Raw genomic sequence first — 19,943 nt, 5'->3', positions numbered from 1 at the left:
TTGCCCTTTTGTATCATTTAATAGTGTATTGGGACTTCACACGTGCAAGGAAGATGTATTTTTAAATTGAATGAATTCACTCTCCTTCACTGCTTTATTAGTTTCACAGCCTTGTAACAATTCAATTGCAATCCTTTTGTTGCATCTTAGCCAATATTGTTAGTATTTGTATCCAGTAAACAGTGGGCTGGTAAATTATTCTCGATCATGCAAATTGCATGCTAGTCTGGGCTGGGAGGTTATTTGATTTTATATAAACACCAGGAAGTAACACAAAAAAAACTCCGAGCTAGTTCCTCAATTTTGGTAGTGCTGGTGGGGTGTGGATAAGGCAGCTGTAAATTTTTTCTGAACTGTTTACCGTTCAATGTTGCAAAAACTTCTCTGTTTGTCTTAAACATTAAGGAATCTACATGTAGAAAACTTTCTTTCGCGTTGATATAACGAAAAGGCCAATTTTATCTCATTTGGACGTGTTGAAAGGTAAGTTGTTTTCTGTCCTTGAGCTGTTTTTTGAGTGAATGGAATGGACAAACTGTTGAACTTCATCCTTTGTAATGTGCTCCTTGTTTTTAGTTCAAAACTTTAACAGCAGCCTATTTCATTTACCAATGCCAGAGGCAAAAAAATTCTTTGGTATTTAACTGATGTGGAAAAATAGTAATGAATACCAAAATTTTTAAGGTTACACGGTGTTCCCTCTGAGAGTGACCAAATCCTGTTTTTTTTAAACTGATGGGTTTTCCTTTTAAAAGATGAAACAATATGTAAGTATTTGCCTGTCTCAAATAATTCAAACATTTTATGGAGAATGAACAAAGGTACAGAAGCTAAATTAGGCTTGCAGTAAGCAACGAAAAGCCTTGCTGAACTGCTAATGAAATCCAATTTCCCTTTTCATAAGTATCTGCTTGATAAGTAATTTGAGATTGTTGAACATATTCTTGAAAAACATATGAGTACCTGTCAATCAAAACTGGATCTCCAAGTTGAGAGGCTCTGCACTAAAGGTATAAGACAGCCTTTGAAACTCGTCAAATGTAGGAAGGTTGAAATAAGCATGTTTGAGGTCCAACCTAATCAGAGGTATGAACACGTTAATTGAATTCATGCACCACAAATCTACCTCAACTTTTATTTATAAATTTACATGCACTATTGCACCATTGAATATTTTAAATGGAAATGATTTTAAATAGGATAATTTCTATCTTTTTTACAGGAAAAGTTAGATTATTACTTTTATGAAAGCTGTAGTTGGCGAACTTTTGTTTAGGTCCTAAAACCTAACTGTTCAGTGGGTCTAATGAGTTTCTAACAGTCATTTTAGATGTTGATTCTTAGAAACTAGTAAACATTTATGTTCAGAAGTATTTTGGTGTCTTTATGTATGACATACAATGTTAAAATACAGGTACAGCAAGAAAGTGGGAAGGCAAATAATATGCTAGCAATTACTGTAAGATCATGAGAATCAAAAACAGCTGTAGGCTTTTTGACACTTCAAATCTGCTACACCATTCAGTAAGATCAGATTGTGACTTTCCCTCAACTTCCCTGCCAGTCTTCCCAATCCACGCACAGAAAAAATCTGCTTTGACTATCTTTGAGAAATCCAAGGACATTTTTGCAGTTGACAATGTGCTGAGACTTTTTGTTTAAAATAGGCTGTTACAGAGTTGCAATGGCACAATATTAATGTGAGAAATGTGATGGTAATATCAGTGAAAATAATCCAAATGTCAGTTACAGAAACTAAACTTCAGATATTAAGAAAAGTTAACTATAGATATCCTAGGCAAAATGTCTCTAACGCAGTTTTATTAGTCAAGTTTAGAAGCGTAGTGACGGAGATTTGCTAATATGCCAATGTTATGTGCCAGCAATTTATCCCTGTTGATGATTTTTCATCAATTTACCCTTTGAATTGTACCTGGAAGCTAAATGTAGCCATTTTCAAAGAAATGTGCAAGCCTCTTTACTTCAAACATTACAATGGTTGTGCCTGTGATTTGGTTCAATTGCAACACTGAAGAAGTGCCTCATTGTCAGCAATGGATGTTTAAATGAGGTGCCAAATTAAGTGCTCACCACCCTAATGAAACGTTCTTATTTGCAAAGTTGTTCCCATATCCTGACCAGTAGTCAGCACCACATGGTCAGTCAACTCATTGCTATTTCTGGAATATTGTGATATACAAGTTGGCTGTTACATTTGCCTACAAACAATTTTTAACAACATAATATGATGCAATATCGAAGAGGTTACTTAATTTTGCTTTTCTGACTTTGTATTCTAAGATTTTAGTATATCACCCCAGGCCTCTTTGCTGCTGCTCTTTATTTCTTTCTATGCCTCACCTCATTCTTCACACCAAAATGCATCATTTCTATTCTGTTCAACCAGTCATGTGACCAAGTGTTAGATTGTAAGACTTTGGAGGATAGTAGGTTATTAGGCTCTTGGAGCTCCATCCACCAGGCACAAGGGCTATAGCTGTTTTGCTTGTGATCTAAACTCCACATTCTTGCCTATCCTCAACCCCTCCCAATAACTCTTCTACCAAAATTCTACCTACCTCTGCCTTGAATAAATTCAGCAACCAAGCCTTTTAGCTTTTAGCTGGGGAAGAGAATTCCACAGACTAACAACTATCAGATAAAAAAAGAGTTCTCTTCATCTCCAACATGAAAGGGAGACCTCTTTATTTTGAATCTACAAGAGGAATCATCCTCTCAACATCCATACTATTAAGTTCCATTAGGATCTTGTATTTCTCAATAAGAACACGTCTCATTCTTATCAATTCCAAAGAGTATCTACCCAATCTGCTCAATGATTCTTCCTAAATATTTTTCCAGCAATTTTGGTTTTTGTTTCTAACTTCCAGATTCTGCAGTTCTTTTGATTTTTCCTCCTTATCTACTTTAATTGTTATTTGTTTAATGTATGTGCCTCTGAGTTCTGTTGTTATTCTTCCTTGAGACAACTTTTGATTTCAGTTGGAGTCATTCTTGATAAGAACAACTGGACTAAGTCAATTAGTTGGTTAGCTTAACCAGAAGAAGGACATCAATTTTAGGTACAACCCAGTTAGCTATCTCCATGTTGCTGTGAACACACTTCAGTTCCGCTTAGATTTTCATTTCCTCATCTTAGCACTATTTAAAGATTGAATGCAATGTACTTTGCTTCTCTGGAGATTAAACTATATTATCCATTAGACAACCTTTTTATTTCATTTGATAAAACAAGTCATTCAGTTAGATCTGTATGTTAACAGTGAAACTCCAAATCTTTAAATTGTAGTACATTTCCATGGTTTTATATTGAGCTACAAGTGGCTCTTTTAGTTTTTTTTGAAAAAGCTTGTTTTTCCCACATTGTAAAAGCTTTCTTTCAGTATCATACAAGTTATGTTGGGCGAGGACTCATGAGCAAACTGCTCTCATGGGGTTTATATTGGAGTGGGGGTGTGATTTGAGTTAGATATTGCTTTGCCTACTTCTGTCATATTGCTTTGATATTGGCTGCTATGTAGCGTGAAAGATCAGCAAGGGCTAAATGATTTAATTCTCCCTAGCTTTTTCACGTTATGTAAATAGTTTGAATTACAGAGTTATATTAGCCTTCTACCACCTTCAGAAAAGCATCCCTTTAAAGGCTGGATTATTTCAGTTTCTCAATGGACAAAAGGAAACACATTTTTACTTTGAAATAAACATAGAGGCCAGGAATTTCATCGGAGTTACACTGACTCAATCATTGTAACTCCATTGACAAATTTATGGGGGTGGAGCAGGAACAACTGATGAAATTCTGAGCCATACAATTTTGCTAAATATTGTGTGAAGAAGGCTGTTCATATTGTTCGATCTCCATTATGGAATCCAATCTGACTGCCTTCCCATGGCAGTATTCCATTATTATTCAGTGGATAGTGTTCTCATTAAAACTATAAATGATACTTGTCAATGCCGAGCATAAACTGTTACAACTCTTCGACCTCATCCTGTTTTAATAGAAAAAGTAAAAATAAGTATGCTCAGGGTCAGGAATAAATGTATAGCATAAATATTAAACAAACATTTTGCATTATTTCTATATGAATTTGATTGTGAATGTAAGAGGTGTACTGCAGGAGAACATAGAAAAGGCATTTTCCTAACTACACTGAACACAAAGTGGTTAAGTCTAATGGCATACATTTTGAGCTGTTGGAACAAAACAAGAGGCTCTGGTGACAATTATTGGATTTGCCTAAAATGTGCTGATTATGTGGTTGGAGGAGAACATCTGTTTTAGCTCCAAAGCTCTAGAAGAGACGAGAATTAACTGAATATCCATAGATCAGTTAATGTCGGGAATGGACAAATTGAACTAATTTTAAACAGACTTTCCCAAATCAATGTAAGCTATTTACCTGTCAGAAAGTTTCTGTAATTCCACCATTGTGACTTGACATCATTTTTTACATAAGCACGATGATACGTCAAGGTTATGATATGTCATCAATGTCAGTACCACTCTAACTGACACTGAGTGAGCAAAGCACTGACAGTTTCCTTCAAGATGCAGATTTTGCCAAGAATGTCAAGACAAAGAGAACACCAAATAGATGCTTGAGTTAAAATTATTTTCTGTGCGATCTGCAGCAGCTCATCTCCACTTTGAGCCCCAAAGCGAAAACTTAGAATGTTCACAGATCATAGATCACAGAATCCCAACAGTGTGGAAACAGGCCCTTCAGCCAACAAATCCACACTGACACTCAAAGCATCCCACCCAGACCATCCTCCTAATCTACACTTCCCTGAACACTATGGGCAATTCAGCATGGCCAAGCCACCTAGTCTGCACATCTTTGGAATGTGGGAGGAAACCGGAGCACCCAGATGAAACTCGCACAGAGAAAGGGAGAAGGTAGAAACTCCACACAAACAGTTGCCTGAGGGTGAAATCAATCCTGGGTCACTGGCACTGTGAGGCAGCAGTGCTAACCACTGAGCCACTGTGCTGTCCTTCCCACTACAGCTCGCAAGCAAAGTGAACTTTGTTGATGGATGCCCTCAATATTGGTGATCTTGCAGCTGCTCTCCATTCGTCACAGAACAGAAATCAATTGATGTGATTTAAATGAAGCCAAGGGGTTAAAATGATATGGAGGTGCCAGTATTGGACTGGGGTGGACAAAGTCAGAAGTCATATGATACCAGGTTATAGTCCAGGTGCACCTGATGAGGCTGCACTCCAAAAGCTTGTGTGATTCCACATTAATCAGTCGGACTGTTACCTGGTGTCATGTGACTTCTGAAAGAGTTTAAATAGCCCAGGTGTTGTCTCTTAAGTAGTAGATGAGTTTGTAATTCTTTTTGCTACTAACCTACCTACAGTTCAAATACTGCAATTTGAGGTAGAATGGCCTCACTACTTGTTGGCAGGTCATCTGGCTATGAATGAAAAATCTGTGTGCTGAGGACTATAAAGAATTTGACTCCTTAGCATTTTTCTTGTATTTCAGCTTGAATGTCGACCTGAGAATGAACTGGAACCATTGGTTGGGCCAACAGGCTAGAACTGAAATTAGGATAGCATGAAAACACAGGCTGATTTTTGTGGGACCTATGCCTACCAAATGAGAATTCTAAATATTGGTGGAGGATGTTTGAAAGGAAGGCTTTTTTTTTGCGCGTAATGGGTGCCAGATATCCAGAGGTGATTACAATTGAAGGAAACGTTGTCCAGGAGGAAGGTGCCCAAAGATTCGCTTGTGGCACTCAAAGGAACATTCTTTCCCTCCCTGGTCTACAAGGAAGCCTATACAAAGTTAAAATTTACATTTCTGGGTCTCTTTTGATTCTCAACCCAGTAGTGGGCAGGCCACTACTGTCTCTGCTTTAGCCTCCAATTAAAATGGCAGATGGTATTATTGAAGCTCAACCTGTATATTTAAAGAGTACACAATAAAACTAAGCTGGCTGTACTTGGAAAGGAGTCTCTCTTTTATTTCCTTTTATCAAGTTTCCACTCAGACAGAGTTACAATCAAGGCTAGTAGTGAGCATTTAGAAATACACCTAAAAATCTGGATAGCTGGCATGGATTTATTGACTTGGTTGCTATTTGCAAAGATAAGTTATGCAGTAGATGTCGTGTATTTTGTTTTCTGAATGAATTCAATAAAATATCTTGCAAGACTTTTATTGAAAAAATTCTAATGTCACAGTCCAAAACATGCAAATAGTTGAACAGGAAATGAACACTGATGACAAGTAAATATAGCTTGATGATTTGAGCTTGGTACAAAGAAATATGTGAATATTTTCTGATGAAATAAAAAGTAGTTAACAGGATTATGAAAGTCTTCAGAAAAACAAGCAGGTTTGTCTTTTCTATTTAGGGTTTAGAACATTTAATAAGAATAGGGAGGGGGGAAAAAGAGGAGGGGGTGTAGCACTACTAATCAGAGAGGGTATCACAGCTACAGAAGCTTCCTTTGTCGAGGAAGATCTGCCTACTGAGTCAGTATGGGTGGAAATTAGGAACAGCAAGGGAGTAGTCACCTCGTTAGGGGTTTACTACAGGTCCCCCAGTAGCAGCAGGGAGATTGAAGAAAGCATAGGTCGACAGATTTTGGAAAAGTGTGCACGCAGTAGGGTTGTTGTAATGGGTGACTTTAACTTTCCTAATATTGATTGGAACCTCCTTCGAGCAGAAGATTTGAATGGAGCTGTTTTTGTAAGGTGTGTTCAGGAGGGTTTCCTAACGCAGTACGTTGACAGGCTGACGAGGGGAGAGGCCATTCTTGACTTGGTGCTCAGAAACGAGCCGGGGCAGGTATCAGATCTTGTGGTGGGAGAGCATTTTGGTGATAGTGACCATAACTGCCTCACATTCTACATAGCTATGGAGAAGGAGAGGATTAGGCAATATGGGAGGATATTTAATTGGGGAAGAGGAAACTATGATGCGATTAGACATGAGTTAGGAAGCATGGACTGGGAGCAGTTGTTCCATGGTAAGGGAACTATAGACATGTGGAGACGGTTTAAGGAACAGTTGTTGGGAGTGATGAGTAAATATGTCCCTCTGAGACAGGCAAGAAGGGGTAAGATTAAGGAACCTTGGATGACGAGAGCGGTGGAGCTTCTCGTCAAAAGGAAGAAGGTAGCTTACATAAGGTGGAGGAAGCTAGGGTCAAGTTCAGCTAGAGAGGATTACATGCAGGCAAGGAAGGAGCTCAAAAATGGTCGGAGGAGAGCCAGGAGGGGGCACGAGAAAGGCTTGGCAGAAGGAATCCGGGAAAACGCAAAGGCATTTTACACTTACGTGAGGAATAAGAGAATGGTCAAAGAAAGAGTAGGGCCGATCAGGGATAGCATAGGGAACTTGTGTGTGGAGCCTGAGGAGGTAGGGGAAGCCCTAAATGAGTTTTTTGCTTCTGTCTTTACGAAAGAAACGAACTTTGTAGTGAATGAAACCTTTGAAGAGCAGGTGTGCATGCTGGAATGGATAGAGATAGACGAAGCTGATGTGCTGAAAATTTTGTCAAACATTAAGATTGACAAGTCGCCAGGCCCGGATCAGATTTGTCCTCGGCTGCTTTGGGAAGCGAGAAATGCAATTGCTTCGCCACTTGCGAAGATCTTTGCAACCTCGCTCTCCACTGGAGTCGTACCTGAGGACTGGAGAGAGGCAAATGTAATTCCTCTCTTCAAGAAAGGAAATAGGGAAATCCCCGGCAATTATAGACCGGTAAGTCTCACGTCTGTCGTCTGCAAGGTGTTAGAAAGGATTCTGAGGGATAAGATTTATGACCATCTGGAAGAGCATGGCTTGATCAAATACAGTCAACACGGCTTTGTGAGGGGTAGGTCATGCCTTACAAACCTTATCGAGTTTTTTGAGGATGTGACTAGAAAAGTTGATGAGGGTCGAGCTGTGGATGTGGTGTATATGGACTTCAGTAAGGCATTTGATAAGGTTCCCCATGGTAGGCTCATTCAGAAGGTCAGGAGGAATGGGATACAGGGGAACTTAGCTGCTTGGATACAGAATTGGCTGGCCAACAGAAGACAGCGAGTGGTAGTAGAAGGAAACTATTCTGCCTGGAAGTCAGTGGTGAGTGGAGTTCCACAGGGCTCTGTCCTTGGGCCTCTACTGTTTGTAATTTTTATTAATGACTTGGACGAGGGAATTGAAGGATGGGTCAGCAAGTTTGCAGACGACACCAAGGTCGGAGGTGTCGTTGACAGTGTAGAGGGCTGTTGTAGGCTGCAGCGTGACATTGACAGGATGCAGAGATGGGCTGAGAGGTGGCAGATGGAGTTCAACCTGGATAAATGCGAGGTGATGCATTTTGGAAGGTCGAATTTGAAAGCTGAGTACAGGATTAAGGATAGGATTCTTGGCAGCGTGGAGGAACAGAGGGATCTTGGTGTGCAGATACATAGATCCCTTAAAATGGCCACCCAAGTGGACAGGGTTGTTAAGAAAGCATATGGTGTTTTGGCTTTCATTAACAGGGGGATTGAGTTTAAGAGTCGTGAGATCTTGTTGCAGCTCTATAAAACTTTGGTTAGACCGCACTTGGAATACTGCGTCCAGTTCTGGGCGCCCTATTATAGGAAAGATGTGGATGCTTTGGAGAGGGTTCAGAGGAGGTTTACCAGGATGCTGCCTGGACTGGAGGGCTTATCTTATGAAGAGAGGTTGACTGAGCTCGGTCTCTTTTCATTGGAGAAAAGGAGGAGGAGAGGGGACCTAATTGAGGTATACAAGATAATGAGAGGCATAGATAGAGTTGATAGCCAGAGACTATTTCCCAGGGCAGAAATGGCTAGCACGAGGGGTCATAGTTTTAAGCTGGTTGGTGGAAAGTATAGAGGGGATGTCAGAGGCAGGTTCTTTACGCAGAGAGTTGTGAGAGCATGGAATGCGTTGCCAGCAGCAGTTGTGGAAGCAAGGTCATTGGGGTCATTTAAGAGACTGCTGGACATGTATATGGTCACAGAAATTTGAGGGTGCATACATGAGGATCAATGGTCGGCACAACATTGTGGGCTGTAGGGCCTGTTCTGTGCTGTACTGTTCTATGTTCTATGTTCTATGTTCTATTTAAATGCTGTGAATACGTAAGTAATGATGTTTGTTGAAAACTTCTGTTTATTGTTCTATGCGCAATTTTGGCTGCCTTAAAGGTCATTAAGGCATAGGTGTTGGAAATTGAGCACCCCCCAGAAAAAAACTATATAAACTCACCATTCCATATCTGGTGTTTCCTGTGTAACATGAGGCCTCCTCTAACTGTGTTGTAGTAGTAATGAGTCTTCTACTGGTGAAAAGATTTGTTGAGTGCCACACTAACCGACTATTAGTGCATGTTTTCAAAGCTAAAATAAAGTTCTGTTCTTTAGAAGCAATGAAAACTAATATTCAAATGGGGATGGGAAAGGGGACAGTGGGTTATCACAGGCTGTGTACTTTTTTTTTGCCTACTTAACTGATGTATAGTATTATCATATCTAAACCGCTGTTGAACAAACTCAATAAACTATTGAAAATTTTCTATAAATCATTGACTGCCTGCATGAGGAAACTGATCTCAAAGGCCCCAAAATCAATATAGGGCAGCAACAAGTGAAAGCCAATTCCAAGCGTTAAAGACCCAATAAAATCTGAATCAGAACATTGAATAATCCCTCCTATGACTGGGTGGGTTTGCAGGTGAGTAGAGATTTACTAAGCATTTCACCCTGACCTTTAGTTTGGGGAAAAAAAAGAGTGCAGAGCACTTATAATTCACCAGATGAGAGTGGAGCAGGAAATGTTTTTCAGTAAAACTGATAAGCTGAGATGCCTTCAAACAGCGAACTGAATAACTGCAACCATGCCTAGGTGAAACGCTACTGCTTACAACACTTTTGCTGAGTTTTTCTTGTTGCTTGGTACATATTGAATAAATCCTTGGAAATCTGTTCACTTTTCTTATACTTCTGTCACCTTGCACTGCTTGCTTGTCAACCTTCACTGCAATATGGTTTCACATGTTGTGGTGGCCAAGTGGTTAGCACTGCTGTCTCACAGCACCAGGGACCCAGGGTCAATTCCAGTCTAGGGCGACTCTCTGTGCAGAGTTTACACGTTCTCCCCATGTCTCCGTCGGTTTCCTCCCACAGTCTCAAGATTCAGGTTAGTGGATTAGTGCAGGTTAAGTGGATTGGCCATGCTAAATCGCCCGTAGTGTTTAGGGATGTGTAGATTAGATGGGTTATCGCGGGGTTGGATCTGGTTGGGATGCTCTGAGGGTCACTGTGGACTTGTTGGGCTGAAGGGCCTGTTTCCACACAGTTGAGATTCTATGAATATGGGATCAGCTTATGCAAGTCTACATCAGACCTCTGATATGGAAAAAGATGAGCAATAGCAAGAACAACATCAGCTTCCTTCTCCTTAGCCACTTCTTGTTTTACATTATGGAGGATTTGAACATGGAGCTCCAACTCCAAAGAAATGAGACCCCTTAAACAGTCTACAGGTTTAGAATGTGTTGTTTTTTACTTTGTATAACACCAGTTACTTGAGAATCAAGCATTCATAAGCAAATCATTGCCATCAGCCTCTTGGAACAAATCCTCCCTGCCAGTGGACCAATTAGGCTGGTATTACCAGCAACCATCAAGGAGACTATCACTGAAGATCCCCATACCCTTCCTCTCCTTGGATTTCTTTTCTCTTCTCTATAAGGAGAGAAAGCAGAGAGTTGTAAATAATGGACTGTATGGATCAGAAAGTATGAACCTGTGTGAATTGTGACTGTGTGAGCTTGGTGTAACATGATACAGAAATGAATGCATGTTGGCTACCCAGATGGGAACGAGTGATCTCTTACAAGATGAGGTATTTGGTTTGAGGAATGCTGGGCAGGGAAATGCTGGGAATATCAGAAATATCTGAAGAGTTTTGACACACTCTTTTGCTCAGATGAATTCCTTGAAAGTCTCGGGCTCTTAGCAGAGGATTCCTTGAACTGTTCACTTCCTTGACCATCTGCTTAGTTGGAGAGGCTGCCCTCTTTCTTCAGTCCTTGACTAATATCACCCAACTTCACCACCACCGCTCCCCCCACCGCCACCACCGGTCCCACGGCAACAAATCCAAGTAAGAGACAGAAACACCAAAAGCATCCTCCTTTGACCTTGCTTTGTAATGCTGTGGTTGCTGAAGACACGGGAATCCATGTACAAGTTGTTTCCAGGACATCATCCTGCCTGCCCTCACTCTGATTCGAAACAGAATGTTAATGTTATGTTAAATAGCCATGGTAATGACCATTAACAGAACAAGTGGGTTCGTGACCTGCTTAAATGTGTTTTTGTCAAGTTAATATTTTTCCCATGGAGAATATAGGAGTGAAGAATGGGAAATTCAGAGTAAGTACTCAAGAATCTAAAGCCATTTCTGCTGAATGAGATTTACTGCGCTGTCACAACTGGGGCATTTACAGCCATTCTCACTCAGAATTGCCTAGTGGGTGATCCATTTTGGCTTCTTCCTGAGGTCTTCAGCATCACAAATACAAGTCTTTAATTTGATGCACTCCATGTAAGCTCAAGAAATGGCTGAAGCTACTGGATACTGCAAAGGATATAGTCTTTAACAGTATTCTGGCAAAGTACAAAAGAATTGTGCTCTTGAGTTTACTGGACCCTAGGTATTTCGGTGCAGCTACAGCACTGGTATCTACCCATCAGTATGGAAAATAATCCAAATATATCCTGTCCACAAAATGCAGGACAAATCCAACATAGCCAATTACCACCCTATCAAAGTGTTGGATGGGAGTGTCAACAGTGTTGTCAAGCAGTATTGGCTCTGCAATAACCTGCTTACTGCCATTCATTTTGGATTCAACCAAGCCCTTTCAGCTCCTGGCCTCATTACAGACCCATTTTAAGTGACAAATAATGACCACCTATTTTGAAGTTCAATAGGATTAGCATTACCATCAATGAATCTGCATTTGTGTGTTGATATCCACGTACCTTAATTGCTAACGGAGTCTTTCGTCTCATTTCCAGAAGGCCTTTTGAAAGTTTACCTGTACTATCATGTGGAACTATTATGTCATGAGACCTATTCATGTTTAACTGAACAGAGAACATAGAACAGTACAGGCCCTCAGCCCTCGATGTTGTGCCAACCTGTCATACCGATCTCAAGCCCATCTAACCTACACTATTCCACGTACATCCATATGCTTATCCAATGATGACTTAAATGTACCTAAAGTTGGCGAATCTACTACCGTTGCAGGCAAAGCGTTCCATTCCCTTACTACTCTCTGAGTAAAGAAACTACCTCTGACATCTGTCCTACATCTTTCACCCCTCAATTTAAAGCTATGCCCCCTCGTGCTCGCCGTCACCATCCTAGGAAAAAGGCTCTCCCTATCGACCCTATCTAACCCTCTGATTATTTTATATGTTTCAATTAAGTCATCTCTCAACCTTCTTCTCTCTAATGAAAACAGCCTCAAGTCCCTCAGCCTTTCCTCATAAGACCTTCCCTCCATACCAGGCAACATCCTAGTAAATCTCCTCTGCACCCTTTCCAAAGCTTCCACATCCTTCTTATAATGCAGTGACCAGAACTGTACATAATACTCCAAGTGCGGCCGCGCCAGAGTTTTGTACAGCTTCACCATAACCTCTTGGTTCTGGAACTCAATCCCTCTATTAATAAGAGCTAAAACACTGTATGCCTTCTTAACAGCCCTGTCAACCTGGGTGGCAACTTTCAAGGATCTGTGTACATGGACACCGAAATCTCTCTGCTCATCTACACCACTAAGAATCTTACCATTTTGTTTCCTCAAAAAAAAATCCAAGGTTAGTCAAACAACCCTTGATGTTTTACTTTACACAAAATATTAATCAGATACATGACTAAAATGCGATAAAGTCAGACCCTGTAGCTAGAATTTTTTAAAAAGCTAAGAAGTCCAACTGCTAGCACCAAGAATGGGCCCCTAACCCTTTAGGCAAGAGGCAGGGATCCTGTGTGGCATTTTACCAGTGGTCAATTAAGAGGCCACTGCTAGGACAACAGTCCAAATGAGGATGGCCGCCCATCTCCCAAGGCTGCCAGAGTTATCAGAAGTCGATGTATACTATCGCTGATGGATGTAGCCACTGCTGATGCTACTGGCAAAAGAGAGATTTCCATGTTGAACTGCTCTCAAAGGCAAGCTGAATTTTTTTAAAACGATTAACGTGCCAGGGTGGGACTAACTTGGATACACTCCCTAGTAGCAGTCACCTGGTGACAGGGTGTGGTCAACACATCAGGGACCTTCCATCCCATTCATAAACCCATTAGGAGGCTCCAACATTTAACTGGTGGTCTTCCTATGTGCTGGTGACCCCTCCCAGTGCTGGTGAGGCAGGATGTAGCTCTCAGTTGGGAATAATAATTGTTTGCACACCTCCAGTCACTGAGTGACCAACTGGCTGATATTCTCTCTCCTGAGAATATCTGGGTGACAGGATGATACACAGCTGTCCTCCTAAAACCTTCCACTGCCATTTTGAGACCTTTTGTCTCTTAACCTTTTTCTAGAGAGCTGATAAAATCTAATTTGATACCTTCAATTAACATGTACCCGGTTAAATAATTGAAAAAGAATTTGATGAGATAGAGGCAATAGACATCGTTCCACAATAACTCCACCCGGAAATTCTGATTTGTTATAAGGCAGCATGGTGGTTCAGTGGTTAGCACTGCTGCTTCACAGTGCCAAGCACATACATTTGATTTCACCCTCTGGCCGCTATCTGTGTGGAATTTGCACATTCTCTCCGTGTTTGTGTGGGTTTCCTCCGGATGGTCCAGTTTCCTCCCACAGTCCAAAGATGTGCAAGTTAGGTAGAGTAGCTATGCCAAATTGCCCATAGTGTCCAGGGTTACAGGGAAAGGATAGGGAGATGGGCCCAGGTGGGATGCTGTTCAAAGGGACGGTGTGGACTTGTTGAGCCAAATGGCCTATTTACACAGTGTAGGAATCCTAAGAACTCCATCTATAACTGGTTGTTTCATTTTAATCACATGATTTATTATAATCCTCATGTATTTTCAGTCTAGAAGTCATAAATATAAACTGGTTCTACATCTTCTGAAGCCCCTATATAAAATAAGCATGTCTGGGTTGAGTCTCTCCTTTTTTTTATTATGATTGAACTCATTAGTTTTGTTCTAAAATTATTTGGCACTATTGTCTTTATGTTAATGTGTGTTTATGCAATATCTGTAACATCCTAAAATTTCCCAGGCAGGTCACAGGAATATTATCAGACAAAATTTGGCAGTAGGTATTAGTATTAGAATTAGAATTAGTATTTTGGTATCAGAAAAGGGGACCAGAGTTTGGTTTTGAACAAAACATTAAAGGATTAGAAAACAGTTGAAATGTGGACAGGTGGATGGGGGAATTCCAATGGTTCTGGCCTGGACAACTGACAGCAATTCTACTAAGATAATAAAGTGTGAAGCTGGATGAACACAGCAGGCCAAGCAGCATCTCAGGAGCACAAAAGCTGACGTTTCAGGCCTAGACCTTTCATCAGAGAGGGGGATGGGGTGAGGGTTCTGAAATAAATAGGGAGAGAGGGGGAGGCGGACCGAAGATGGAGAGAAAAGAAGATAGGTGGAGAGGAGAGTATAGGTAGGGAGGTAGGGAGAGGATAAGTCAGTCCAGGGAAGACGGACAGGTCAAGGAGGTGGGATGAGGTTAGTAGGTAGGAAATGGAGTTGCGGCTTGGGGTGGGAGGAAGGGATGGGTGAGAGGAAGAACAGGTTAGGGAGGCAGAGACAGGCTGGGCTGGTTTTGGGATGCAGTGGGGGGGAGGGGAAGAGCTGGGCTGGTTGTGTGATGCAGTAGGGGGAGGGGACGAACTGGGCTGGTTTTGGGATGCAGTGGGGGAAGGGGAGATTTTGAAGCTGGTGAAGTCCACATTGAAACCATTGGGGTGCAGGGTTCCCAAGCAGAATATGAGTTGCTGTTCCTGCAACCTTCGAGTGTCATCTTCAGCAATGCTACTAATGCTGGGATGAAGGAGGTTTGATGAGGCGGGCGGAGAAAACAGCTTTTCTTTCAGATATAAATACTTGGCTGAGCTCCAAGAACGGGCAGTTCCACTTGGATCTCAACAAGCCAACAGTTACACAGCTGCAGAGAGGGAAAACTTTGTATAACTGGCATATCTATTACCTTACATGCTATTTCTTTCAAGAACTTTTCTCTCTTCCTGTGTGTTTACTTAGACATGATTTAAGAAGTCTACAGTGGATGAAAACTTCTGACAAATAATGTGAAGTGCTGTGACGAAAGCAGAAATTGCTGGGAAAACTCAGCAGATCTGGCAGCATCTTTGGAGGGACAGCAGAATTAATGTTTTGGGTCCAGTGACCTTTCTTCAGAACTTATTGTAGCTGGAAAAATGTTGGTATATATGCTAAGAAAGGGGTGTGAGGAGGGGGTACAATAAGTGAAGATGGAGTACACAATGGGTGGACGAAAGAATTGATAAAAGTCAGCCTGGGAGAATTGATTGCTACTAATGGAGACCATTAGTAACTGCCAATGGGTTGTTTGTGTTGCAGCCCATGTGATGACAACACCTCATATGTAGGGAGGGCATAAGTGCATGGGACAAAGCATTCAAGCCCTAAAATTGTTGAACTTGATATTAAATTCAAATGACTGCATAGTTCCCCAGCCGGAAATAAGATGTTCTTTCACTTTGTGCTGAGCATTACTGAAGCACTGCCAGAGGAGGTGTGTTGAAGTGGCAGGCAATCTAGGAGCTAAGACTCATTTTTGCAGCTGGTATTCTACAAAGTGGTTGCCCAGTTTGCAGTTTGTCTCCCCAGTATAGAGGAGACCACATTGTGAACTGTGAATTGCAGGTAAGTATTCACCTGGACGGTGTGCCTGGAAGTAGTGAGGAGTGAGGAAGTCAATGAGCAGGTGTTACACTTTGTATGACTACATAAGAATGCACAATGGGAGTGCAGGACAAGTGCACCAACGTGTCTTGGAGGGAACGATCCCTGTGGAAGACTGGCAAGGGAGGGAAGGAGAATATTTGTCTGAAGGTGGCTGGAGGTGGTGGAAATGGCGGTTAATAATCTTTTGGATGCGGATGCTGGTAGAGTGGTAGATGAGGACGAGTGGTCTCTATCACTGTTGTGGGAGCAAAGAGACTGTGAAAAGCTGTGATGATTGATTGATAGCCTTGAGAAAGTAAAAGGAGGCACAGTGGCTCAGTGGTTAGCACTGCAGCCTCGCAGCTCCAGGGACCCGGGTTCGATTCCAACCTTGGGTGACAGTCTGTGTGGAGTTTGCACATTCTCCCCATGTCTGCGTGGGTTTCATCCCACAGTCCAAAGATGTGCAGGCTAGGTGGATCGGCCATGCTAAATTGCCTGTAGTGTTCAGGGGTGTGTGGGTTATAGGGGGATGGGTTTGGGTGGGATGCTTCAAGTGGCGGTGTGGACTTGTTGGGCCGAAGGGCCTGTTTCCACACTGCAGGAATCTAATCTAACATGTTTCAATGGGAATGTTAATTGGATATTTTCGTTTTTGTTTCAAGCTGTCCACTTGAACTAAAGGCTCATAGAACATAGAACATAGAACATAGAACCGTACAGCACAGAACAGGCCCTTCAGCCCACAATGTTGTGCCGACCATTGATCCTCATGTATGCACCCTCAAATTTCTGTGACCGTATACATGTCCAGCAGTCTCTTAAATGACCCCAATGACCTTGCTTCCACAACTGCTGCTGGCAACGCATTCCATGCTCCCACAACTCTCTGCGTAAAGAACCTGCCTCTGACATCCCCTCTATACTTTCCACCAACCAGCTTAAAACTATGACCCCTCGTGCTAGCCATTTCTGCCCTGGGAAATAGTCTCTGGCTATCAACTCTATCTATGCCTCTCATTATCTTGTATACCTCAATTAGGTCCCCTCTCCTCCTCCTTTTCTCCAATGAAAAGAGACCGAGCTCAGTCAACCTCTCTTCATAAGATAAGCCCTCCAGTCCAGGCAGCATCCTGGTAAACCTCCTCTGAACCCTCTCCAAAGCATCCACATCTTTCCTATAATAGGGCGCCCAGAACTGGACGCAGTATTCCAAGTGCGGTCTAACCAAAGCTTTATAGAGCTGCAACAAGATCTCACGACTCTTAAACTCAATCCCCCTGTTAATGAAAGCCAAAACACCATATGCTTTCTTAACAACTCTGTCCACTTGGGTGGCCATTTTAAGGGATCTATGTATCTGCACACCAAGATCCCTCTGTTCCTCCACGCTGCCAAGAATCCTATCCTTAATCCTGTACTCAGCTTTCAAATTCGACCTTCCAAAATGCATCACCTCGCATTTATCCAGGTTGAACTCCATCTGCCACCTCTCAGCCCATCTCTGCATCCTGTCAATGTCACGCTGCAGCCTACAACAGCCCTCTACACTGTCAACGACACCTCCGACCTTGGTGTCGTCTGCAAACTTGCTGACCCATCCTTCAATTCCCTCGTCCAAGTCATTAATAAAAATTACAAACAGTAGAGGCCCAAGGACAGAGCCCTGTGGAACTCCACTCACCACTGACTTCCAGGCAGAATATTTTCCTTCTACTACCACTCGCTGTCTTCTGTTGGCCAGCCAATTCTGTATCCAAGCAGCTAAGTTCCCCTGTATCCCATTCCTCCTGACCTTCTGAATGAGCCTACCATGGGGAACCTTATCAAATGCCTTACTGAAGTCCATATACACCACATCCACAGCTCGACCCTCATCAACTTTTCTAGTCACATCCTCAAAAAACTCGATAAGGTTTGTAAGGCATGACCTACCCCTCACAAAGCCGTGTTGACTGTATTTGATCAAGCCATGCTCTTCCAGATGGTCATAAATCTTATCCCTCAGAATCCTTTCTAACACCTTGCAGACGACAGACGTGAGACTTACCGGTCTATAATTGCCGGGGATTTCCCTATTTCCTTTCTTGAAGAGAGGAATTACATTTGCCTCTCTCCAGTCCTCAGGTACGACTCCCGTGGAGAGCGAGGATGCAAAGATCTTCGCAAGTGGCGAAGCAATTGCATTTCTCACTTCCCAAAGCAGCCGAGGACAAATCTGATCCGGGCCTGGCGACTTGTCAATCTTAATGTTGGACAAAATTTTCAGCACATCAGCTTCGTCTATCTCTATCCATTCCAGCATGCACACCTGCTCTTCAAAGGTTTCATTCACTACAAAGTTCGTTTCTTTCGTAAAGACAGAAGCAAAAAACTCATTTAGGGCTTCCCCTACCTCCTCAGGCTCCACACACAAGTTCCCTATGCTATCCCTGATCGGCCCTACTCTTTCTTTGACCATTCTCTTATTCCTCACGTAAGTGTAAAATGCCTTTGCGTTTTCCCGGATTCCTTCTGCCAAGCCTTTCTCGTGCCCCCTCCTGGCTCTCCTCCGACCATTTTTGAGCTCCTTCCTTGCCTGCATGTAATCCTCTCTAGCTGAACTTGACCCTAGCTTCCTCCACCTTATGTAAGCTACCTTCTTCCTTTTCACTAGAAGCTCCACCGCTCTCGTCATCCAAGGTTCCTTAATCTTACCCCTTCTTGCCTGTCTCAGAGGGACATATTTACTCATCACTCCCAACAACTGTTCCTTAAACCGTCTCCACATGTCTATAGTTCCCTTACCATGGAACAACTGCTCCCAGTCCATGCTTCCTAACTCATGTCTAATCGCATCATAGTTTCCTCTTCCCCAATTAAATATCCTCCCATTCTGCCTAATCCTCTCCTTCTCCATAGCTATGTAGAATGTGAGGCAGTTATGGTCACTATCACCAAAATGCTCTCCCACCACAAGATCTGATACCTGCCCCGGCTCGTTTCCGAGCACCAAGTCTAGAATGGCCTCTCCCCTCGTCGGCCTGTCAACGTACTGCGTTAGGAAACCCTCCTGAACACACCTTACAAAAACAGCTCCATTCAAATCTTCTGCTCGAAGGAGGTTCCAATCAATATTGGGAAAGTTAAAGTCACCCATTACAACAACCCTACTGCGTGCACACTTTTCCAAAATCTGTCGACCTATGCTTTCTTCAATCTCCCTGCTGCTATTGGGGGGTCTGTAGTAAACCCCTAACGAGGTGACTACTCCCTTGCTGTTCCTAATTTCCACCCATACTGACTCAGTAGGCAGATCTCCCTCGACAAAGGAAGCTTCTGTAGCTGTGATACCCTCTCTGATTAGTAGTGCTACACCCCCTCCTCTTTTTCCCCCCTCCCTATTCTTTTTAAATGTTCTAAACCCTGGAACATCCAGCAACCATTCCTGCCCATGAGAAACCCATGTCTCTGTTATGGCCACAACATCATAGCACCAGGTACTGATCCATGCTCTAAGTTCATCACTTTTATTCCTGATACTCCTTGCATTGAAGCAAACACACTTTAACCGATCCCTTGGTTCCTTCCCAGGAAAATCCTTCCCACTAGCTGGTCTACCTCTTGCTACTGCCTCACCTGCATCAACGCTCACCTCTGGTATACAGCTCAGGTTCCCACCCCCCTGCCATACTAGTTTAAACCCTCTCGAACTACTCGAGCAAACCTTCCACCCAGGACATTGGTCCCCTTCCAGTTCAGATGCAACCCGTCCTTCTTGTACAGGTCCCACCTTCCCCAGAAGGCATCCCAATTATCAACATATCTGAAGCCCTCCCTCCTACACCAGCTGCGTAGCCACGTGTTCAGCTGCGCCCGCTCCCTGTTCCTCACCTCGCTATCTCGTGGCACCGGTAGTAAACCAGAGAACACTACTCTGTTCGTCCTGCTCTGCAGCTTCCATCCTAACTCCCTGA

The 19,943-nt window shown here is 42.6% G+C and overlaps 1 protein-coding gene across 5 annotated transcripts in view; it reads left to right on the top strand.

Moving 5' to 3' along the window:
• The first annotated feature begins 297 nt into the window (after positions 1-297).
• The window catches only part of lyn (LYN proto-oncogene, Src family tyrosine kinase), a 113,770-nt gene continuing 94,124 nt past the window's right edge, over positions 298-19,943 (top strand). For 2 of the 5 annotated variants that reach the window (XM_048529434.2, XM_048529433.2), the window contains exon 1: positions 298-483. Coding sequence is in view for 3 of the 5 variants with exons in the window: in XM_059646038.1 (XP_059502021.1) it covers positions 9,707-9,726; positions 12,775-12,890 (136 nt within the window). In the remaining 2 variants the exon portion in view is untranslated. Of the gene's footprint in view, positions 484-9,671; positions 9,727-12,774; positions 12,891-19,943 lie in introns of those variants that run through there. The other 3 variants (XM_059646041.1, XM_059646040.1, XM_059646038.1) reach the window with 2 other exon arrangements.

The sequence above is a fragment of the Stegostoma tigrinum genome, chromosome 5, assembly GCF_030684315.1.
Source record: "Stegostoma tigrinum isolate sSteTig4 chromosome 5, sSteTig4.hap1, whole genome shotgun sequence".
In the NCBI taxonomy this organism is placed as follows: domain Eukaryota; kingdom Metazoa; phylum Chordata; class Chondrichthyes; order Orectolobiformes; family Stegostomatidae; genus Stegostoma; species Stegostoma tigrinum.
The sequence above is the reverse complement of the archived record's forward strand: the minus strand, read 5'-3'. Positions and strand labels throughout refer to the sequence as shown.